General features: G+C 51.4%; 8 protein-coding genes across 8 annotated transcripts; 2 read left to right on the top strand and 6 right to left on the bottom strand.

Annotated features, from left to right (window-relative positions):
• Positions 1–284: 284 nt before the first annotated feature.
• On the bottom strand, positions 285–2502 carry N7481_003944 (F-box domain protein; the record flags this gene model as incomplete). The annotated part of the gene is made up of 2 exons (XM_057263163.1): positions 285–2229; positions 2312–2502. 2 exons carry the CDS (start codon positions 2500–2502, stop codon positions 285–287), a joined length of 2136 nt encoding a protein of 711 aa, XP_057124824.1.
• A 1754-nt stretch (positions 2503–4256) lies between these two features.
• N7481_003943 (serine/threonine-protein kinase) lies at positions 4257–8138 on the bottom strand (the record flags this gene model as incomplete). The annotated part of the gene is made up of 3 exons (XM_057263162.1): positions 4257–7479; positions 7558–7711; positions 8114–8138. The coding sequence occupies 3 exons, from the start codon at positions 8136–8138 to the stop codon at positions 4257–4259; spliced, it is 3402 nt and encodes a 1133-aa protein (XP_057124823.1).
• A 1312-nt stretch (positions 8139–9450) lies between these two features.
• N7481_003942 (GTPase-activating protein GYP6) lies at positions 9451–11916 on the bottom strand (the record flags this gene model as incomplete). Its single annotated transcript, XM_057263161.1, has 6 exons — positions 9451–10646; positions 10701–10843; positions 10898–11418; positions 11515–11673; positions 11730–11844; positions 11894–11916. 6 exons carry the CDS (start codon positions 11914–11916, stop codon positions 9451–9453), a joined length of 2157 nt encoding a protein of 718 aa, XP_057124822.1.
• Positions 11917–12137: 221 nt separating this feature from the next.
• Positions 12138–13705, top strand: N7481_003941 (uncharacterized protein; the record flags this gene model as incomplete). The annotated part of the gene is given in 3 exon segments (XM_057263160.1): positions 12138–12698; positions 12715–13099; positions 13110–13705. The coding sequence occupies 3 exon segments, from the start codon at positions 12138–12140 to the stop codon at positions 13703–13705; spliced, it is 1542 nt and encodes a 513-aa protein (XP_057124821.1).
• Positions 13706–14421: 716 nt separating this feature from the next.
• Positions 14422–16180, bottom strand: phzA (putative serine/threonine protein phosphatase; the record flags this gene model as incomplete). Its single annotated transcript, XM_057263159.1, has 3 exons — positions 14422–14451; positions 14585–14737; positions 14825–16180. The coding sequence occupies 3 exons, from the start codon at positions 16178–16180 to the stop codon at positions 14422–14424; spliced, it is 1539 nt and encodes a 512-aa protein (XP_057124820.1).
• A 2161-nt stretch (positions 16181–18341) lies between these two features.
• On the bottom strand, positions 18342–18754 carry N7481_003939 (LSM domain-containing protein; the record flags this gene model as incomplete). Its single annotated transcript, XM_057263158.1, has 2 exons — positions 18342–18542; positions 18644–18754. The coding sequence occupies 2 exons, from the start codon at positions 18752–18754 to the stop codon at positions 18342–18344; spliced, it is 312 nt and encodes a 103-aa protein (XP_057124819.1).
• Positions 18755–19971: 1217 nt separating this feature from the next.
• N7481_003938 (flavin-containing monooxygenase) lies at positions 19972–21585 on the top strand (the record flags this gene model as incomplete). Its single annotated transcript, XM_057263157.1, has 1 exon — positions 19972–21585. One exon carries the CDS (start codon positions 19972–19974, stop codon positions 21583–21585), a length of 1614 nt encoding a protein of 537 aa, XP_057124818.1.
• Positions 21586–22030: 445 nt separating this feature from the next.
• N7481_003937 (uncharacterized protein) lies at positions 22031–22699 on the bottom strand (the record flags this gene model as incomplete). The annotated part of the gene is made up of 2 exons (XM_057263156.1): positions 22031–22425; positions 22543–22699. 2 exons carry the CDS (start codon positions 22697–22699, stop codon positions 22031–22033), a joined length of 552 nt encoding a protein of 183 aa, XP_057124817.1.
• Positions 22700–23168: the final 469 nt, after the last annotated feature.

Here is a 23168-nt window from a genome sequence, read left to right as displayed (position 1 = left end):
CAAGATGATTGCAAAAGGCCGAGAAGAAAAAAGAAAAGAAAGAAAAGAAATCTGCTCCACAGAGGGGATAAAAGATGGATGAGCATGGTAGTTGTGTTTCATCGAGAAACGGTACCCATCGGGAAAGTGAAATCGTCTCATGCATGTCTCGTAATATTTGAGTTCTGTCGTCGTGGCCAGCGATCCAGCGCTGGCATCGTTATTCGCAGAAAAGGAGATTGGCTGGAGGTTGAGCGACTCGAGGGCCGGAGTCATTGCATGTCGTTCCATGGTCAAGAATCGTGCTACATCACTGTGCAACTACTGCCGCTTTGGGCGCGGCGACGACGAGTACCACCCAGAGCAGACAAACCAATGCCATAACTCTCTTCCTCAGAATCATCGGCATTGTACAATCGCTCTGCTTCGCGGGCCCGGCGTCTTCTCCGTCGAGCACCTGCACCCGCCGCACCAGCTTCTTCTGTGGCCATCATATAATCGGTCCATTTGCGGTCCAAACGACTCGCCGCGGCAAGATCGCCACGCTTGACGCGTTTTGTGTGCTCGTCGACTGTCATCTGCCAACCGTAAAAGCACTTGAGTTGGATGATCTCGCTAGGGTAGGTGGCTACCGGAGGCGGAGTCGAGCTCGGAGTAACGAAGGCAGTGGTTGTGGGGGACGAATCATCTTCCGAAGTTTGGGTGACTGTAACTACTGCCGTCACTGGTTTGCGAACTCGGGGAAGGTAGGCGTTGCTGGAGAGTATTTCTCTCACGCCAGCCCAGGTGACGTTGGCACAGTCGAACACAACAAGGCGTAATCCGACCTTGGGAACTTCTTCGCCGTAGCCACGCCTGCGGACCCGGTAACTAGCTTCCATCAGGGTTAAATCTGACACTCGCGTATTATCCATCTCGACGGAGCGAAGCTTGGGGCAGCTCTTCATGACTTGCAACATGCCAGTGTCGCCAAGGCTTTCGCAGTAGCTGATGTTCAAGTGCTCGAGCTTGGGGGCTGACTTGGCAAGCTCAGTCAAGGTCAAGTTGGTCAGATTTTCGAGGTCCTCCAATTCCAGATGAGAGAGATTGGGCGTTGTGCGAATCACCTCGATGACTGAATCGTCGGTTAGTTCCGGACACTGCGAAACTTGCAAACCCTCCAGGTCAGGTACGTTATGTGCTAAACTCTTAAGTCCACTATCAGTCAAGTCGTGACAGTGGTGAACATCGAGATGGCGAAAACGACGTGGAGGGACAATCGGTCGATCAGTGAGAAGGTCGACTGTTGGATTGACACCATGCATCAGGACCTTCAAACTCTCATCGTTTAGATCTGTGCGACTCATGACCAATCGATCCAATGTATTTCGTTCGTACAGCGCCAGCATGAAGTCCTCATCATCAAAACCTTGGATCTCGCTCGCACGGAGATCCTTAAGCTGTTGGCAGGCCTGGACCACTTGAAGAAGCGCCGTGGTCTTGACGTGTTTGCAAAATGAGATGTTGAAAGATTCGAGCTCTGGGCAGGATTGCGCGATGACCTTCATTGCGTAATTTGTTACGCTGTTCAACCCCGAAATGTTGATGTATCTCAGGCGCGGGTTGCGAGTCAGGAAATGATGCATCGAAATTCTATCAATGCGACAACCCTCGAGGGAAAAGTTAACCACATTTCGGCACAGGTTGGAGATGCGCTCGCCCTCCGAAGACCACTTATCCTGCATCTGCGCGCAGCCTCTCAGGTTGAGATCCCGTACGAAGGGACCACCCGACGTGATGAGTTTTACCAGAATATCGCCCGGGATTCGCTGGTAAAACTCGGTTGTGTCAACCTTTGACCACAGCTGCCCGTCAAAACACATGGCATTCCATGACTTCGATACAGCAGAACATCGGACGATTTCGCGAGGGTCGAGGTAGCGAAAGACCTCAACCTTGAGCTCTTGGGGTAGTTCGCCCCAGAAGTCCAGCTCTCTGACCAACCGTGGCTCTGGCAGCGCTATTTCTGTCTCTGTCTCTGTCTCTGTCTCTGTCTCTTCCTTTGCACCATCAGGAGTCAGACTGCGAGGCGAACCGCGCGAAGCAGGTCGTACGTCGAATGGCAAGGGAATCGTGCGTGGTTGGGGGGTGTTGGGGGAGTCTGTGCCGACCAAACGGATTCGATTGTTGATGCTTTGGGCGTCACCCGATGGCCCGGGGTAGCCCGGGGTCGCCGGTCGGGGGTTGAGACCTCCATATAGTTGCGAACTGCTCTCATTGCCCAGACATGGAGAGTATGCAGTGGATGATAACGAGACACACGATAAGGAGGCCTTGTGGTCCCGCCGATAACCGGTGGATGCAGATCGGCCGCGGCGGGTCAACGTCGGACTGAGACGACATGCGCTGGAGATTCTGCAAGAATTTCTTGCGACCCTTTACTTTCGGTGGTTGTTCGAGGGGGATCTGACCAGTGGAGGAGGTGGGAGACCCTGGTGTGTTTTCGGAAGAGGGCATGATCTCGTCGGCCATTTGGGTGGCCATGGTAGAATCGGGAAAGGAGGAAGTAGATAATCACGGGGAGAGAATAAAGAAGGCCGCTACTGCGGGAAGGGGAGTTGAGGGAGCACCAAGAAATTGACTTGTAGCTAGATGGTCATAGTGGTGCCGGTTCGTGATCATCCAGTCGGTCGCGGGAGGGGAGTCTCTTCAGATGGAAAGCAAAGCAAAGGAGGAACTTGAACGCCTTGAAAGAAGTCGAGGACGCGGAGCAGACTGGAACTCGGGGGCACTCGGCCGTTTCAACCGTGGCACTCACCGACTTCGACCACCGGCACTTGGACCGGCTCGAAGTGAAAGGTGCCGAGGGCGTCCGGGTGTCCAAGAGGGAGGACTATTGGAAGTATTGAAGAAGAAGGAGGAGGAGGACGAAGAGAGAGAAGTGAGAGGAGAAGGAGAGAGGAAGAGAGAGGGAGAGAAAAAGTACCCGTGACATTCCAGTCGGCACACCGAGCATCCTCGTACCCTCTGCCCAGGTACTACGATTACTACAGAGAGTACAAATTGTACTCTGATTGGGGTATAGGGATACGTCAGGTACCTTTCAAAAGGTAGAGCAATACAGCACATTGGATGTACCAGATAGAACAAATGGGACCAAATGGGACCATTCGGCTTATCGCCTTTGCCCCGCCTAGACCAACCCACCCTCGAGGCACCATTCTAGAATAAAATAACGCACTTACCTGCAGCACACCCAGCACACACAGCACCACAGCACTAGGTGGCAGGGTGACAGGGTGGCACACGACCCCATCGGCTGACGACGCCTTGACTGGTCTCCTCAATCTGGGTCAGCCTCCTCCTTTTACCTTTTCCAACGACATAGTTTAGTCTAGTGGACATTCAGTTTCCCGTTCCTGAGGGCACCCACGTCGCTATCGCCCAAGCGGGGGGGGGGGAAGGGAGAGGGGCGTTTTCTTGTGGTGCGGGGGACATGGCGCGATCCGTGGGACAAGAGAGTATCATTCCACTTATCTCGGTGGAGGTGGAGGCGAAGGCGAAGGCGAATCCAAAGGTCAATTCGAATGGTCTCTGGTGCAAAAACCAAGAGACCCAAACTAGCCGAGACATACGAGTAGACGGCTACCACCGTCAGATACAACCAAAGAGTGAAGTGAGACGTAGCGACAGGACAAGGGTAGCCATCGACTTACAGTTGACCGCGCTAAACTACTCCCGATTATCTCCAGACTCTTAGATTAAACTAGACCGATTTTGCCAAGGAGCCTGTCGCCTATTCCCCCCACACACGCTATACCTAGACTAAATCTGTTGAATCCACTGCCACATGGTGAGAATGCATCTAGATTGTTGATGTGTGTGATCTAAGTACAGACATGATTGTGGGAAAGCCAAAAAAAAATGTATAAATAAAAATGTAGTGTTGTGCGAGTAGGGTGTTGTCCAAAAGCAAAATGCGACACAAACACACACTGCCATGACAAAATGCATTAGAGACAGTTAGTTTTTTTTGTGCAATGCCCCCATTTCCAACCCCATCTGAGATACACAGAAATAAACACCCCCTAAAAAAAAAAAGAGAAAATGGAAAAAAAAGAGATAATAGTCACTCCTCCCCCTCTCTCCTTCGTCCATGATATTCATGATATTCAATGGGTCAAGCAAAACGTCGTGGGGTATCGTGTGTGTTTTTTAAATTTATTGGCTGGTCATGACATTGGCGTGAGAGCATGCAGGAGCACAAGCAAAAGCAAGAGCAAGAGTAAGATTCGGTTTCAAGTCGCGGTCATCCAAGGGTGATCGACAATTTCCGTGATGGTCAGTCGGTTGTCGACGTCGCGGTCGAGCATCTTGCGGATCAGATCGATACACTCTTCCGAAAAGGGGAGGAAAGGGATGCGAAGTGGGTGGTCGAGAATTTCATCAACATTATAGAACGGGTTTTCCTTATACACAATTGTGTACAGCAGGATGCCCAGGGCCCATATGTCTTGTTCCTTGCCTCGGTATGACTTTCCCTGCAACACCTCCGGAGCGGCATAGTCGATCGTGCCCACAAAGACGTCAAAGGGGCCGTTCTTGATATAAGCTGCGCTGCCAAAGTCGATCAATTTGATCCGTCCCTCGCCATCAAGAACCACGTTCTCATCCTTGATGTCGCGATGGACCACCAATGCCTTGGTATGTAAATGGTGGATAGCGTCTACCACCTGCTTGAATATGTTTCGACATTCCGATTCGTCCATGTTGGCCTTGAGTTCGATATAATCAAAAAGGTCCATCCCCGGAAGCCCATGCGGGACCATCTCAATGTAATAGTTGACATCATCCTCAAAGAAGCCATCCATCTCCACGATGTTTGGATGCTTATAACCATCCCGACGAAGAAAGTCCAGAACGTGGATCTCAAGGGGCACGGTTCCGAGTCGGCGATCCCTTGTCCAGGTATCCACCAAGATCCGCTTTTTCGTGACATATTTCAACACCATCTTCTTGTTGGGTTGTTTCTTCAGACGGGCTAATTTCACCTGTCCATAGGCACCTTGTCCCATTTCCTCGATGATAACATAGTCATCGATGGTGCGTTTCTGCGGAATTTCCTTCTTGGCATTGGAGTTGACTTCGGGTACAGGTTGAACTGGGCGGTCCGTGAGAGGCTGTGATGCTGCTTCACTGAGCTGTTGACTGAGAGTTGAGCTCGGGGCCTGAACTTCCACCGCGGTATTGACAGTGGCGGAGTTTGTCTTCTCGGTGGAAGTCGTTGCCGAATCATCTGTGGAAGGTTTGGTCGTTGGGGAGCTTGGCTTTGAGCTCGGCAGCGAAGATGATGAGAGGTTGGCTGCGGCGCCCGCGGCGTGTAGTTGTCGCGAGTATGTGATCCACAGGGCATATACCAGCTCGGTGACTGCCACTGTATCATCGCTGTCCTCCGAGTCGCTTGAGCGCTCTTCAATTCTCTCTACTTGTTCCTTGGAGAAGAAAGTACCGCTATTGACCACTCGCAATTGTATGTCAACCACAATCGTGGAGCCGTCCCGGTGCTTTGCCAGCAAGCCACTGGGCTCTGTGAAGACAGATGCGGCGTTCGCCTTTCCGTCGCGCAAAATGGACAGGGTTCGTGCCCGACGGAAGCTATGTTCAGGAATCACGATGCCGTCGACCAATGGCACATTATCTTCTTCCGTTAAAACATCCAGAAACTCGTCAAATCCTGGCACAAGTTCTGTGATATGGTGTCCTTCGGGGCGTTCCTGGCCAAAAAGAGCCGATGAAAATACCGAGTTCGAGCTGATCACATTCAATGTGGAGGAAGATAGCACCATCATTCCTGCGACATGCGGGAAACTCGATACTTGCAAAATACGGTTCTCTTCTGCTCGGGCCACTGTCACGGGAATGCAGACGCCGGCCGATGTAAGCGCAGCGAAGTGCTTCAACCCCGCGATTTTGGCAAGCCCCTTTTCGAGCGAGGTATTGAGGGACTCCGATGGCAGACGAGGCAGAAGCTCAGTTATCGACTGACCCGATCGGACTACATGCGAGCCCCAAATCTTGTCAACGTCTCCTTTGGCGTCAACAACATTCCAAGATTCATCACAGCGGACAGACGCAATGTTCTCTGTAATCTCCTCAAGCACCCAGATCAGGCCACCCCGCTTCTCCATGACCCAAACACTAGCGGAGCCTTTAGTGCCGTTGCGCTTCTGGATCGGAACAACGTCGCCACATAACAAAACGCCGCGCGATTTATTTGCTGGGTGGTTGGGATTGCGAGGGTTCCTCTTGCTTGAACCATATCCATCATCGGTCTGTGCTCTCCGAGATTTTTCGCGTGAGGAGGGTTTACTAAGTAATTGCGCCGTCACTCCGTTCCCCAGACCCCGATACTTTGGATTGACCGCTCGGATGTTGGGCCTTTCCGCTTGGAGTGGCGTGCGGGCTGCAGCATCAGTACTAGGGTCTTTAAGCTTGGCTTCGAGCCACTGCCTGTGCTCTGTCTGTACAACCTCTAGGATACTCAGTCGACGGACCTCGGACTGTGTGACTCCAAATACAAGGCATGAGAGATCATTAGCTGCAATGATAGTCCATGGCGCCTGGGCTTCAGTCCGGAAAACGGCCTGGGAAACGGGAGTCCATTTGCTGCTATGGGTATGCAAGGCCGGCATGGGGAATCCCAATCCAGCGGATGATGAACCAAGAGAAGCGAAGGGATCCACGGACGAATATGGTTGCGCTAGAGTTTCCATCAGCTTGCTTTTGAGCGACGCAGAGTTGAGATCCGTGTATGTACGTTTTAAGCTTACGCGCCGGGATGTCGGAGCCGATATCAAGTCCTTCCTGGATTGCGGGATGCGGTCGCTTGGGATGGGGCTGAGAATTTGCGAATTGCTAGATGTCGCCTGTGACCCAGGGGGAAGTGGCATATCCTGGAACGCATCTCTAGTTGCTGGGGGAGAACCATGGTCTGAAAAGGCTTTCTCGAAAATGTTGTCACCATTGACATCCGCAGGGCCTGTAAGGGGAGCTCGCGCATTGGCTCGCTCTTCCTCTAAAACGTTGGCCCGGGTCAAAAGGTCCATCATACTCTGCAAGTCCGAATCACCGCTGGCGTTTGCCTGGGCATTGGCGAGTCCTGGGTGGTTGGCGGCCCATCCCATGCGGTCGCGCATGAAATCAATCGACCTCTTAAGAATGTTTTGTCTGCTGTGGAGAAGCTCTTCTGATTGTTGTGCGAAGGAAAAAGAGTGTAACGATTCCAAGGGGAATCGGTGGAGATCTTCGAGATCTCCAAAGGCCTGGCTCATGGACATACGGCCAGTATGCGCACGGGATGAAGATCTCGAGCGGGGAGATGGGGAGGTACGCGAGGTAGTCATCGGAGCCAACGACGAAGTTGACAGGTTTGGAAGCGTCAGTACCCGTGAAGGCTGGTGCCGTATACGATCCAGACCGGTTGGGCCGAGTCCATGCTCATTCTCGAACAGCGGAGATCTACTGAAGATGCGGTGAATACGTCAGTCTCTTAACATCCCGCATGGAGGGGTAGAAGGAAGGGGGGAAACAAGAACGAACCTTGAAAGAGGGTCATATCCCGACGAGAGACTATCCACCGAGCTTCTCATCGGTTGGTCTGTGTACAATGAAAGTTTGTGAATACCCGACTCCGACTCCGACTCGGGAGATTCGGACAGCGGACCCAACGGCGACGACAGAGGACTCGGTTCGCCTAGATAAAGAAGATCAGCATGCTGCGCCGGCTATTACTTCATCACGATGCAGGTCGCAAATTCCATGCCACGAGAGAGTTCCAGCAAATGTGATGTTCTCAAGTGATGCGGGAAGGGGGGAGGAAGGTCGATCTCCGCGGGTCAGATGCGTCCCGAAGCATGCAAACTCTGTATTGGTCTCTTCTCTGACATTTGATTCTTTTTTTTTGACGGTTCAGAAAACCCGTGAGGAAATCATCCACCCAAGTGTCTTGTTCCCTCCGAGCTTTTTGAGTTGCTTGTTTGCTTCCCTGTGGGGTACACGGCAACTGTTCCTCGCGACGATACCTCGTACTCGACTTCCCCCCTCTCTCCTTCGGATGGCATGTGAAACCGCCAGAAAAAGGCAGCGCATGACTTACCATCGGGGTTGTATGCCGCCCCCATTCTCTTAGACTCGGAAAGATCCCAACCCAGGGGGGGCAAGGGTAGACGAGGCTCAAGAGGAGCGACGAGTCGAATGCGACATGGGAAGGGAAGGGAAGGGAACGGTCATTCGCTCGAGTCAGCGGGGCGGGTCGATGAGAGGGCAGCTGCCTCGAAACGCGCCCAGCATATGTGGCGTCGCAGACGAGAGGAGAGCGCGATGAGCTGGGGCTCTTTTCTTCTTTTCTCTTTCTCTCTCTCAAGGGAGAAGGAGAAGAAGAAGACGAAGAGAGAAGAAAGGATGCGAAGAATACAGCGGTGGGGGGGGGGGGTCTTCGGTGGGGAGAAAGAGAAAAAGGGAAAGGGGCGGGGGTGATGTAATGAGCGAGATGGCCTCTCCACCGTGTAAGGAAAAATTATATAGAGGATTGAAAGGGGAGGAGGGGAAGAAAGAGAGAGAGGGTCAGGATTTTACCTCTCATAGAGATCTACCGATCGACACGGCAGTCACCTTTACTATGAAGCCTTTTTTTCCACTTGGGCATATATTGAATAGCTCGAGAAGAATGGCCCCCAAGATACCACGTACTCGTATTGCCAAGTATGGATGATCCAAACCTGTCCTCGTACACACTACGAGTATACAACGCTATGAGCACCCAACGCACAGCCCTTTCCTTCTCCACTCTGCATCATGTAAACATACTCTGTACAGATTACTTCCGCTTCCTCTTTTTGCCGTTCCAATTACAAAAGTGGTTCTTTTCTTGCCCGACAGATCCGAGGCCCCACCGCTATCTCGCACTAGGGCCCAATGACAGCCCGGCGAAATCCAGTTTACGAACTTGACCGTGCTGCGAGAAACGGAGGTGGCGGTTCCTGATGCACAACACCCTTGGCGAAGACAGTCTAGTTCTTTGTTGAAACATGCCATGTTATCAGATCATTAATCCGGGGTAGCTTGGCCCGTCCTATGACCGGGAGGCATAGTTACAGTACTCCGGGAATCATGGCCATCACGATGAACAGTCAACCATCTCCATCGCTGGTAAATATCAGAAATCTCAGCAGTATAGGTAATATTGTGCATGGCTAAAATGGAAAACCCCCACTTGCGCCAACTGGACAATTAAATCCAAAAATAGTTATGATACTGAAAAAGCCAACACTCGACCAACACCTGACTCTATACACCGACGGCAAACCCGCAAGACTGTTCGAGGGCTAGCTCAGATTTTCAACTTATCTGGCGTATCACAGCCATGGGGTCCTTCATACCGCTCTGCTCGCATATGCGACTTCGACCAGGATACATCCCCCTTATCCCTGCCGTTTAGAGCGGACCTCGGAGACTACGCAAGGCCAATTCGTCGTGTTCGGCATCGGAGCCTGGCTTCTCCTCCCCGTTGTTTCCGAACAAGGGACTGCCTTTCGTTCGGGGTGACTCCTGATGTCGAGTCTGTTCCGGGGGCACCGATGCCGAGCTCACGAAACCGGAGAGGTTTCGGCTGCCTTCTAGCATCCACGAGAACCCTGCATCGGACAGGGAGGGTCGCAGATTCAGCCGCTGTGCCTCCCGCCTTGCTTCGGGCGGGCCGCCAGCATTCGTTTCTCCTGCGCCGTTCCCTGGTTCTGGGGGATCGTCCTTGGCGTTAGACTGGAGATTGTCCACATGGTCGTTAACTGTATTTTGCTGGTCGCTAGCGGTCGCATCTGTTTCACTCTCTGTGGGTTTGGGGTCCTTGGGCGGTGGAATAGGTGATCGTTCTGCTTCATTCTTCTCATCGGCTTCCTCGACTGGTGTCAAATCTGGAGTCAAGATTGGCAATGGGAGCGAAGGGTCTTGAAGACAGCTTTGTACCGACACTGCCCTGTTCAAGGTCTGTTTCAGGGCACCATGTGCATTTGAATCAAGATCCTTGACGGTGGCTAGCTGTAAATAAAGGTCCTTTAATGCGTCGCCCAAAGCATTCGCCAATTCTTGATTTCTCTCTTCCAGGCGGCCGATGTGTGCTTTCAGGCCTAGCTCAGTGGCTGTTGGTATCTTAGGGATTCTCGGCGACATCGTAGCGGTCGGTTGTCGGTCTGTGCTGTGTGCCCGCAGCCCCGGCTCATAGTTCATTGTCTGCATGTTCTTTCTGGCTTCGGTGACAGCCCCTCGGACAGCTTTGGCCACACCCCAAGACTCAGTGCGTCGTTGGATCCCCTGAGATACGTCTTGAAACAGCGACTCGAGGCTCTTTGGGCTGTTTCTGGTTGGTGATTGTGTAGAAGATTTACCACCACTTCTAGTTGTAAAATCATCCCACAGATGTGCTCGTCGCGCAGGCCGTAGACGGGATTGACTGTGGCGCTTCGACGACTCTGGCTCTTTGCCTGAATATTTCGAAATAATGAAACTGCCTCGTTCCGCAGTGGGATTCTGCTCAAGATACAGTGCATCATAAATGAAAGTCCGAGGTTCGTGTGGTTCCGGAGAGGGGTAGCGCAGTAACAATGACAATGCACCTGTGTAATCTGCGTTGAGCACTACATGATATTAATATTCCATTGTAATCAAACAATTATCCTTCAGATACTCACGATCCCAGCGAATTCGAAGCAGCATTGCAATGCAGGTAAAGTCCACAAGATCAGATCTTAGGCCATTGGCGAACAAAACATCCCACATCATCAGCACATCGTCAAATGGGAATTCACGTCCAAAGAGTAAACGCATCCAACGGCTTCAGCCTCAATCAGCTAAGTCTTCTTTCAGGCCAATCACACCATTAACTCACGTTAAGAAAATTTGAGGTAGCACTTCTATCGCTTGTAGATGATCTGCTAACTCATGGTCTATAGTTCCCAGAGCTTCTTTGTGAAGATAATCACACCTGCTGACAATTGGAATGACATCCACTTGACCGTCGGAAGACCGGGTCTCGCCATGCTCATAGTATGTACGAGCCGTCTGCATTACACAGAGAAACAGCGTGAACGAGTCATGCTCAATGAACTGCTCATCAAGAAGGCCCAACATTAAACTGTCATCGTCAGCTCCAGCAGTGCTTGCAGAACTTTCTGAAGGCGGGGTGATAGCATCTCGGTCGATCACCCAAAGAATCGGAGCTAGGAGCTCATGCATGCCTTGCCGGTAGCCCACATCAGGATTGAGTTTCGAGTAAATAAATAGAACATCAGTCAGTTTTGACTTGGTTGCTGGCTCTTGAAAAAAGTAATTTTCTTGCAAGCATCGGTCAACGTCTTGTAAAATCTCCACTCGAAGTTTCTCATCCTGGCGAAGTGTTTGCCAAGGAGACTATAGATGCGCGATGGTTAGAGAGCTTGGTTATCAAGGATGACTCGGGTGGCGTTGGAGGGCCTCTTCATTCACCACAGGCCGAGCCAAACATACCTCTTCATCGTCCGCCAGCGGATCAGCACTTGACTCTAGATCGTCTGGGTGTTCAATATATTTCAAAAAGTGGGCGCGGAGTGCGCTGTATGCGTCACGCGACTCGTCTAATTTCTTGGACCATTGTTCGCGATCGAGACCCTCTAGGAGTAAAAACACCTGCAGGCGGAGTGAGTGCTTGAAATAAAAGCTGCAGTCGTTCTTTTGCCACGGACCTTCCAGCAGATCGACCTCAGCCCATCGTTGCACAGCTTCCCTCCCTGCTCCGCTCGGAGCGCAGCTCGAAAATCGGAGGGAGCGTCGCTATTGAACAGTATCGCCCATCTCTTTCTACAGGGGGTCAGTCATGCAAGTGGTCCCTGTATATTGGAGTAAGTACCTGGTCTCCTCAATGGTTCTCATTTCATGTGTTTTTGTGGCTGGGAAATGGCGGAGGGAAGATGCGGGTGAGGGGAAGGGCGATAATGTAATCCGCACTTCTTATCGTGCGCACCTCCAACTTCCACTCCAAACCCTACCTTGAACCCCGAAGCCGACAAAACTCCAAGTTGGTATCTGGTCGGCCTCCCGGTCCTATACTACATCTCCACATATCCCTTAATGTCACGCAGCACTCGGATATAATGTCCGCAGACTTATTTGCAGAGTTTGGGCAGGGTCCCGCCCCGACTCAAAGCACTTTAGGCAGACCACAGACGACCAAGCAACCACAGCCACAAGCAAACCCATTGATTGACGATTTTGATCAATCTGATGATTTATTTTTCGCTGGACCCACGAATTCTCAGTCGGGCGTGAATCAACAATTCAGTTCAAGCTCAGCCTCTGGCCAATACGTCACTCAGGCACCAGCCGTCCAACAACAAGTGCCAAGCTTGCCAGCATTCAATCTGCCTCGGCAAAATAATAGCGATGTATTGTTTGATGCTACAGAAGAAATCCCTGCAAGTGACACGGAAGACGACTGGGGTGATTTTGAGGGACCAGATGTCAGCAATGCGCGGTCATATCAGTCACAGTATTCAACGCCCGTCGCTCCAGAAACCAAAGTCTCCAAACCACCACCAAAAGTCCAGCAAGTGACAGACACGTTTGACTTGCTTGACTCACTGTCAATCGAAGACGTGACCTCATCTGCAAATAAGTCTCCTAGAAGCTTTGAAAGCAAGCCGCCTATAGAAACCGTCAATCATTTGCCAGACTCCAATCCAACATGGGAAGACGACTCATTTGGGGACTGGGGGGGAATTCACGGATGCACCTTCCACGAAACAAAGTGCTCCAGCCCCAGCTTCTAAAGCGACCCCTGAATCAGTCCCAAAAGCAAAGCCGAAGTCAAAATCCCCCTTGAAGAAGAAAGCAACTACAACAAGGCCCGCGCCTCAACAACCAGGTTGGGACGACAAGGCCTTTGATGACTGGGGTGACTTCAATGACGGGCCATTGTCGACCCCAGCGCCAGCACCAGCACCAGCACCCACAAGACAAAAATCAACACCGACAAGCCCACCCCCAGCAAGTTTCACGTCAGGAAACACCGCCCCATCTTCAACCGTCCGACCAACCAACATCCCCCCCACCATCCGTCCTCCTAGAACTCCTCGTCGAACTAATGAACAACCTCCAAAAAGAAGTCGCAACAACCAGCAGTAAAACAGCCCGCCAACCCCCTACCACCGCACAAAGCACCAGCGCTTCCAAAATTCACACAATAACCTCAACAGCAGCCCGCATCATAGCCGGCCGCCACCTCCGCTGGAAACGCGATACAATCTTAAGCCAAAGCATGCGCATCGGACCCGCCCGCGCCGGCAAATCAAGCGGCATGAAACTAAATGCTGTAAATAAACACGAAGACGTCAAGGAAGAGCAAGATGCCGTTGATGTCCTGGCTCTTTGGCGTGAGCGTGCGGCGCTCTTCAACGCTGTGGTCCAGAGCGCTGGCCTTCGGCCCATTCCCACTGTGGCCGGGCCGGCGGCTTTAAAAGTTATTACTGCGAAGTCGGGGCAGGGGGCGTTGAAGGCTGCGCATGCTTGTGCGCTTTGTGCGCTTAAGAGGGATGAGAGAGTTCTTAGGGTTGATGAGGAGGATGTGCAGGATAGTTTTGGGGAGTGGTGGACGGATCATTGGGGGCATACGGGGTGTCGGTTGTTCTGGGAGGCGAATCATGGAATGCTTGGGCAGAGATGAAGGGTTTTTTACTGTTTATATTGTATATAGAATATTCCAAAATATGAACGCATTCACAATGAGGACTACAGGTAATTTGAAAATGGGCAGCGTTAAGAGGGAAGACACAGGGATAGAAGAAGGGAGACAGAGTGCAAATTAGAATCATGGCTGTTGTAACGGACTCGGTAAAAGAGAGCTCCAAACACCGACTAATGAGAAGAGAGTAAATACATGGATACAGAAGAAATAATCAACCAGAGTGGAGAAAGTGCCCAGTGGCGCAGCCTAGGGCGTGCCCAACCAGCGGGGGCTGGAGGAACATGTCGTACGGACCCCGGAAGGAGTAGATTTCGGGTACCAGAAACTACACCGGGTCCTTTAGATATTCCATTTAGGCAGCTTCCTGCGCTGTCTCTCTGGCTCGCATGGAATCCACATGCAAATGAGAAACCCAAGGCTCCCAAGCACGGAACGGATCGAACGGAGTTTCTGTACCACTGGCTCCAATGAAGTATTCGAAGATAAATCGTGGCCGTGGAGGCAACACAGACGCGCCTTGACAGATGGCTCAACCTTCAACCATGCTCTAATGAAGAGAGAAATGGCCTGCACGTGGCTGGTAGAGGGCAAATTGTGGTAAGTTTCTGTTGGTATCTGTGGTCATTGTACTGGAAGATGAAATGTCTCGCAGGTAATGGCAATAGGGCGAATCGAACTAAAGGTAGCAAGTAACCTTAGAAACTTTGGGCGGATGGGATTGCAGGCTGTGCAACGCTGGTTAGTACTTGAGGAACAGATCGCATGGCGAGGGGTGTCTCGGCATCGTCGCACAGCGATTGGGGGCGATCGCTTGGCACGAGGTAAGAGGAACACACGCAAGGGGGTGAAAAGACATACCGGACTGCTCAACAAGCTGTTTCGCTTGTTGCGACCCTTCTTGATGTGATTCTTCAATGCGGTCGAATCCAAGGGCTTCAATAGCTCGAAACTACAGAGGAGCTCACCCGAGACCGACATAATTGCACCCCAGTTGTCGAACTCGCCGCAATACTAAAGAGAGAGAAAAGCATGTCAGTATTCACCCCCACGTCACAAAAAAGCAAACAGATGCCCAAGCGGGGTAGGTAGGACACTTACATTGGGTGCTGAGAACACAGTCACGAGGACCCGGTCCTGATAGAATTCATACCCGTCCTCTACTACCATGTGTGCACGGCACACAAGATCAAAGTCATGGCGTTGCAAAAAGTTCATAATGACTTTCTTTCCAAAGCAATAGCTCACACCGCGCTCGTTGGGCTCCCAGTCCTCCTCCATATCTGCAGGATCACTCCAAAGAAGATCGTTTAGCAACCCATAATCGGGTACATCGGTGGGCCGTGCGATTCCTCGAATATCATCCATGTGCGAGAGACTTGGTGAAAGACCGCCATGAACACAGAAAATCTTTCCTGCGACGATGGATGCAATAGGAAGGCAGTTGAATGTATCAATGAAACCCTTCCAAACCTTGATATTGCAGCGTCGCTTACATTCATCATAGAACCCATAAACTCGGGTAACATTAGCACACTCATGGTTGCCGCGAAGCAAAAAGAAATTCTCGGGGTATTTCAGCTTATAGCACAGCAAAAGCAGAATAGTTTCAAGACTCTGCTTTCCACGGTCGACATAATCGCCCAAGAAGAGGTAATTGGATTGAGGTGGAAATCCACACATCTCGAAAAGACGAATCAGATCGGTATATTGACCATGAACATCACCAACGATCTTGACAGGGGCAGCCAATTCCAACAGCGCAGGTTGAGATAGAAAAGTCTCCCGGGCTGCCGAACAGATAGCAGTGATCTCAGCGTTCTTCAAGCAAACGGTCTTTGTGACCTTGGTGGAGTAGCCTGCGTCCAGGAGCCGCGAAATCATATCGTCGAGATCAATGGACTTCAGAGCGCCCATACCCATGCCGGGGGATCCGGATGTCTCAAGTGGCGCATTGAGGATGAAATCCAATATCGGATTTACCTGGTTCGGCTTCTTAATCAAGATGGATTCGCCAGCCACACCTCCAGGGCCTGAGGGCGGACCGCCCTGAGGAGGACCTTCCGAAACATGGTCGACCTCGCCACTCTGTTGCATTGCATTCACATCTTTATGACCACGCTGCAGGCTGGTTGACAGCGATGGCGATGGTGGGGGTTCGGGAGAGCCTGTTCGCGAAGGGCCTTCCGAGCCTGGTGAGGAAAGGCCGGCGTTGGAGCCGGGGCGACTACCGGACGATTTAGCGGACCTGATTGAACCGGCATCGGAGCGGTCACCTTGGCTGTCGGTCTGAGAGAGGGCGGTAGTCGATCCCCGAGGGCTGTCGGAGCTCCGGATTTTGGAGCGAATGGATCCACGGAAGGAACGGATTGATTCTTTCGTGTCGGATTTCGAAAAGGACGGGTACGACTGCAACGGGTCGCCCGCGGCGTTTCCCTTGGAATGCGACTGACCCATCACTGCAAGGCTGGGATATCTGCCAAGCTCGATCTGGGGGAAAGCGCACGAAGCGGACGTTCAAACCGCTACGCCGAGAAAATGCCCCCTGGATGTCGGAATGTCTTGGCTCTTAACTCCTGAGGTTGCGACCCAAGCACAGTATATTAGGCTTGCAGAACCCCTGCGCACAGAGTCCAAAGTGGTCCTTGCAGCCGTTTCGACAAACTAGTGATATCTTCGTCGATTTCTCAGGTAGAGTCGGGCAACGAAGGGAACGACAGGAGGACAGCCGGACAACGTATGGACTGACGAGGGCCAGACTGGAAGCGAGAGAAAATGGGGCGCTGACGAAAGCGACTACGCGGGAAAGGGGTGGTCGAAAAAAAGGAGCTGGCGAAGAAAGCTGAGAGGGCCGGGGGAGGGGGTGGGAGGGCTGAAGCTTCAGCACGGAAAAAAGCTCCTTCTGCACGCGGGATTAGTCTTGCCCATACACAGCACGAGGGCAGGAAGAAAGGGCGACGACAGGGCTGAACTCCACGAAGTTCAAATGGTATGTGGAGGTGGGCAAGGCAAGGGAGGAATTGGGAAGTTTGGTTATGGTGGATTTGGGGTGTGGACGGGGCGGGAAGAGGAATGCGTCATGATAAGACAGGGCTGTCTCTTGAGGTATTTTGAGGCCGCGAGAATCCTAACAGCAAAGGAGATATAGTCGAACTCACCGAGAAGTATATTGTGGTTAGCAGGAGGAGAGAAGAGGAAGAGCAATAGAGATAGAGGGGGGGATGTAAACGAGGAAAGTACTCCGCCACCGCTAGTACGTGAGAAGGTACTTGGAGTGCTTTTCGGCGGCGGAAGCTGCGTCGCCCGCTTCTGGCCAGATTAGGTCAGCCGGATCATCTGCGGGCCGAGGTGTTGCCTAGAAGGGGGTCTGGACCCAGTTGATATTGATATTTATAGTTTCCATTGATGTCTTGATATAGTCAATGACATTTACGACCGGTATGACATTTTGTATTTTTATTTTACTTTCCATAATCATGTTTACTGTCCATCTAGAGTAGCTGTAGGTGTCGGTGGCGGAGAGAAACGAGCAGGGCAGCATATGCGCCACTCCACTCTCCCCCCCAGGCTGCCACTTACAAACCGGGCCTACCATAGAGGCAAGTCTAGCATTGCGAACTAGTATCCAATCTGGAGAGTGACCCCCCACCGATAAGCGAACAAAAGCGAACAAAAGCGAACAAAACCGACACATTCTATTCCAGATTTTAATTTGGTCCGACGAGCTGGAACAGTCGGTGCGAATAATTGCTGCACGCTAATGCCTATCGTAAACTTTTCCTTTGATGACCCAGCCAGTAACATAGCCCGTGGGTTGGAACTTAGACCCCACCTGCGTTCCTATCACAAGCCGCGGGGGAGGCCCTTGGGAAAGGCTGACCTGCTGGGAAGCATCCCGTTCACCATCCTGACGCCACCATCTCGTCAACCCCGCCTCACACACTAAAACAAGGTCAACAAGATCGGTTACAGGCCCTAAGTCGTCCCCAGTGGTCCGTTGGTTTTTCTTGTTTTTCTTTTTGATTCTTTCTTTCTTCTCCCGTGTGCCCGCCAGCCTACATTCAACGGTACAGATCCAGCCCCGAGCTGCGGATTGAGTGAATAGGAGCCGCAGATAGTCTTGGTTCTGCACGAAAGCCGCTACATGCTATACCGCCAAGACATCAATCTCCATGTGGCGGAGACACCGCCCTTTGCATCCCCTCCTCCCACAGTGCAGGACCTTCGCGAGGCCATCTAGAGCTGACACAAAGAATTTCCCAACTGGTCGATCGTTCGCAGCGGACCTGCTGGCCAAGCCCGCCTGATGCCGCGATGCAGATGCGGTGTTCTCCCTGCCACGTTGATTGTGAGGGGACGAGCATAGGTCCGCTAGGAATTCATTCTTGGCAGCCCCACGTATGGCGGAAAAGCAAGGATAGTATCTCTGGGCATGTAGTGCAGAACCCAGGTTTACCGAGAAGCTGGGATCTTTCTTGGGAGGGCAATATCCCAAGGCGTGATCTCACCGAGGCAGTCGTATCCATTGTCGGCCAGAGGTAAATTCTCACTGGGGAGTAAACAGTAAGACGCCACCTTATAAAAATGCAGAACGTGCACCATGTTTCGGGTCGGGCCTTTACTCCAGCTCAACCTTTGTAATATGTCTGCCCGGGATCACAATCAGGCCGATAAGACGGCTGGTCATATTGACTTTGACGGTGGCCTTTGAGGCTTCGGAGGCGTTGTCCCAGGATTCGTGCTCCTTCGCAGCCGCTTCAACGGCAGAGGGGGTGGGGAAGCGGTACTCAAGTGAGTTGGCCAGGATGAGGTTTCGTTCCTGATGCATTTATTCTGTCAGCATGGAATGCAGGAAATGGGGAGGTATATGAGGCAACCACACAGAGAGAAGGGTGGGTGTGGTTGGCGAAAGCTGCTTACCGCATCAGTGCATTTGAAGATGCCAACAAACATACGACTGTCTGTGGTGTGTACACGCAAAGAGCGACCAAGAAGTCCTTCCAGATATTGCACAGCGTGTCCGGTCTCCATGGTGCAGCCTCGATGTTGTTGTGGGTAATCGACAGGGTATTGTCGTCGGAGGGGTAGTCAATGTCGGGTAGTCAAGGTCGGAGTTGCGTCGCTTTTCCGATGACTGCGGGAGGCTTGTGGTATGAAATTGATTGTGTGATGTTTGATATTGGGGTGTAGCGTAAATCTCTTATCCCAGAGACTCTTGTCTTCGAGTTTCCCGCAAATTGTCGGTGGGAGCTTTGAGAGAAGGTGCGCGGCGGTTACAAAGCGTCAGGCAGGCAGTATTGTGGCCTCAGGCGTCAAATGTGGATCTGGGGCAGAGCAGCCATAAAGCAGGAACATCTGCACAAAAACATTCTCACTTCGAAGAAGTATATCTTACTTCTACGGAAGCCAAATCAGAGGTACAAACTAGTTACTTATCTTTGGTATGCTCAACTTGAACTACGCAATGCCAGTGTAGACGGCAATGGAAAAAAGGCTCTTCCTCAAGCCAGAGAGAACAAACGACGTCAATACAAGCTATCTGCATAGCTGAATATGAATCTTAAAATCTCATATATTTCACTTTTTTATACTCAAGGTCTCCAATGTGGAAGCTAAGTATGCCTCAGACTTTTCCTTTCGGCTGAAGAGAAGGATATCTCTTTTAAGATCGCTAGATGACACCATTTTCAATGCCACATTTTCAACTCCATAGTAAAAGGGAGCAATACACTTCAATTCGAATGATACAATATTCTTGCCGTTCTATTATGGAAGTCTTGACTTTCGAAGTAGCCTAAAGAGATATCCTCCGAGGGGCAGATAACAAGATCAGCGGCCGCTAGCCCTTGAGAAGCCCCTCCCCCGCCATCAGCGCATGGGCGTATCAAAATGGGTTCCGCAGGATTGCATCAGGTGGAATTATCTTTCGACTCACAACTTCTACTCCCTGTACATACGAGGACATCGGTATCGCCCGCCATTTTGAGTGAAATGGGTGGGTATCTGAGTAAGCTGTGGAGCAGGAATTTCGAGATCAGTCGAATACTCGTATGTGGTCTTATCCCAAGGCCGAGGTTGGATTGTGGTGTCGATATACCGGTGCGGAGTAGGGCTTACATATCCACCAGAAAATACTACATATCAGCACCAACGTATGATGCCAAAATTCCAAGTCACCCTCATCCCTGACATAAATTGAAACTACCATCCCCTCTATATTTTATCTGCATATTTGTATATCCACCATTATGACAATCTTGGAGACAGATGCGCTGATCGTCGGAGCGGGGTTCTCGGGCATCTACCTTCTACATCGACTCCGCGACCAACTGCACCTCAATGTGAAAATTGTTGAAGCGGGGTCGGATGTGGGCGGGACCTGGCACGCCAACGTGTACCCTGGCGCCAGAGTGGATGTTCCTTCGCCTATCTACTCCTTCAATATCGAGGAGACTTGGAAGGATTGGAGCTGGTCTGAAGCGTACCCGGGGCAAAAAGAGCTCCAGGCTTACTTCCAACATGTCGACAAAGCGTTGTCCGTGGGAAAAGACACTTTTTTCAACTCACGTGTAAACTCCGCCCGGTTTGATACCACTACTGCTCGCTGGACTGTCAAGACAGAGGACGGCAAAACTTTCGTCGCCAAGTACTTCCTTCCTGCCGTGGGCTTTGCCTCGCAGAATTATCTACCGACCTGGAAGGGATATGAATCTTATCAGGGTAGCATCAACCACACTGCTCACTGGCCCCGTAATGGGGTCGACGTACGAGGCAAGCGAGTCGCTATTATCGGCACTGGCGCAACTGGTGTACAAGTCACGCAGGAGTGGGCCAAAGAAGCCGCTGAAACATTCGTTTTCCAACGCACGCCTAACTATGCTTTGCCCATGAACAATAAGACTCTAGATCCGGCTAGTCAAAAGCAGATGCAGAAAGATACCAGTGACCTGATCGCCCACGCCACGAGCACAACGGGTGGTATGCACTTTCACAGCACGACAAAGGCACTGGCAGACTGGGAGAACTTGGACGACGCCGCGAAACACGTGAATCAAATGTATGATGAAGGTGGCTTCAAGTTTTGGAGTGCCAGTCTTGCCGACATCACCATCAACGAAGACGCCAACAAGTTCGCTTATGATATCTGGGCGAAGAGAGTTCGCGAAAGAGTCCATGATCCGGTGAAGGCTGAATTATTGGCACCATTAGAGGCCCCACACCCATGGGGTACGAAACGCCCATCATTGGAACAGGATTATTACGAACAGTTCAATAAGCCGAACGTCCACATTGTGAACACCAAGGAGCACCCAATTGTCGAGTTTACTCCCAAGGGGATCATGACCGATGATGGGAAGATTTACGAAGTAGATGCTATTGCTGTGGCTACGGGCTTTGACGCAAGTACGGGAAGCTTGTCCAGGACAGGTATTCACGATCTAGATGGTGTTGACCTGGGGACTCGTTGGAAAGATGGAATTATCAGTCTCCACGGAATGACTGTCCCAGGGTTCCCAAACATGTTCCTGCCTTACTCTATCCAGTCTCCAACCCCATTCACCAACGGGCCTGTTTTCATCCAATTCCAGACCGACTGGATCCGAAGTATGATTGAGAAAATGGAGAAGACTGGCATTCGTTACATTGACCCTCAACTTAAGGCTGCGCAGGAATGGCGGGCAGAGGTACAGGCAATTGCCAACATGACGCTGTTCCCTAAGGCCAAGTCCTGGTACCAGGGTGCTAACATACCCGGAAAACCCGTCGAGCAGATGTACTATCTTGCAGGAATGCGGATGTATTTCGAGAGATGTGAAGCAGCTCGTGACGAGAAGTTCGCAGAGTCGTTTGTCAGTGCTTAGATGTGAATGCCAGTGGTGATTGTCTCCTCGGATGTAAATAATATACTAGGTACCAATCGTACACATGGAGAAGTTTAGTACTGCCCAAGTACCTAGGTCGCAAGTGTCTATTATTGCTGCCCCTTTCCACCGAGCTTTCTTTGACATGGTGAGCCTTCTTCCTTGTGAAAGTAATGTGTGATTCAGATATAATTGATAATAGATAGTATGTCCACATGATTATGCTGTGCCAGGCCCTGGCACGAAAAAGAAAACTCCGGGACCATCACCCAAGGTCCCATATTGTAAATCACAGGCCCCCTCTCTTGAAGAGATTCTGAAGAGAGCCCCTCTAACTCCTTAGAAAGAAACGACGCCGACAAATGAAATGACCATAGAGCAGTATCAACTCAGAAAGCGGCCCGCGCTCAGTTGAGGAAGCTCTGGTCATCCGTATATCTGAACATTACATCCAACCCGTCACACCCATATTGGTACCAGGGGTTGAGATCTCGCAGCTTTCATCGGTATCCATATCCATGTCGACATCCATCTGGTTGAACCCAGGACTCGTGGACTCGCTCCCACTGGCGCTGCCCACCGAGTTTATCCGTTCGAAGGCCTCGCGTCGCAAAGCATCATCGTTGCCCATGGCAGTCTCGTTGGCTCGGGGAGCTAATGCTTCGCGGGATGGTTTGAAGGAGGGACCCGATTGAGTGCGCGGCTGGAAGAATCGAAGTAGCGATTGCTGTCGCGGATCAATCGTTTCGGTAGGCTCGGAGTCCATGATTTCGTCGCATGCATCAACTAAAGTTTCATCTTGCTGTTTCTGGGCCGAAAATATCCAGCGGAGGGTTTTCGCTGCTGCTTGTTAGCTCTCATGTTCGCGTTTGTGACTAGTGACTAGCCGAGCTTGGTTGGTTGCTCGCCTGACAGTCTTGGGGTGCGGTTAAGAAGGATAAAAAGCGATGAACACACCATATACTGCCTCCTCATTGGGACGGCCATCACGAAAGCGCTTTCTGGTCCGACTGTGGAGGTGTTTGGAGCTGTCGGTCATCTCCCAGTCACTGGACGCGGGGACGAATGGGCTAGACAGCATTGCCGAGAAAGAGGCTTTCCGCTTGAGCGACATTATAACAATGTAGGTGTAAAGAAAAGATTATAGGACTTGATCAAGGTGTCTCCTGCACTCTCTCTGGGAGGAAGTCCAGTCGAGTTCCTGGGTTGCACTGGGCGAAGAAGGCTGGGGATGAACCGGGGAAATGCGATTGGCCGCGTCGCGTTGCTAGGGACACGCTAGACCGGAAGAGGTAACATTGAACAAGTACGCGCGACACGATGCTACTAGTATGCTCTGGAGGAAATGATTGCTGAGGCTTAAAGTGATGGTCATTGGTGTTCAATGTTCATAGTCTGTACTCCGTGATATCTTGGATCTGACACAAGGGACAGGAAATCGTATGACTGTTGTTGTGCAGCCTACCACAACCCTGCGGCATCATCAGCCCAGCAGTGTAGCTAGATCATCAGTCTGTGACCACACTTTGCTCTCCCGGGCCCTTCAAGCTCGTATTCCAATAAATTGCGATTTCCACATAAAA

The sequence above is a fragment of the Penicillium waksmanii genome (genome assembly GCF_028829765.1).
Source record: "Penicillium waksmanii strain IBT 27052 chromosome Unknown utg000004l:1.0-5674109.0:1.0-5678898.0, whole genome shotgun sequence".
In the NCBI taxonomy this organism is placed as follows: domain Eukaryota; kingdom Fungi; phylum Ascomycota; class Eurotiomycetes; order Eurotiales; family Aspergillaceae; genus Penicillium; species Penicillium waksmanii.
This window is presented reverse-complemented; position numbering and strand designations above follow the sequence as displayed.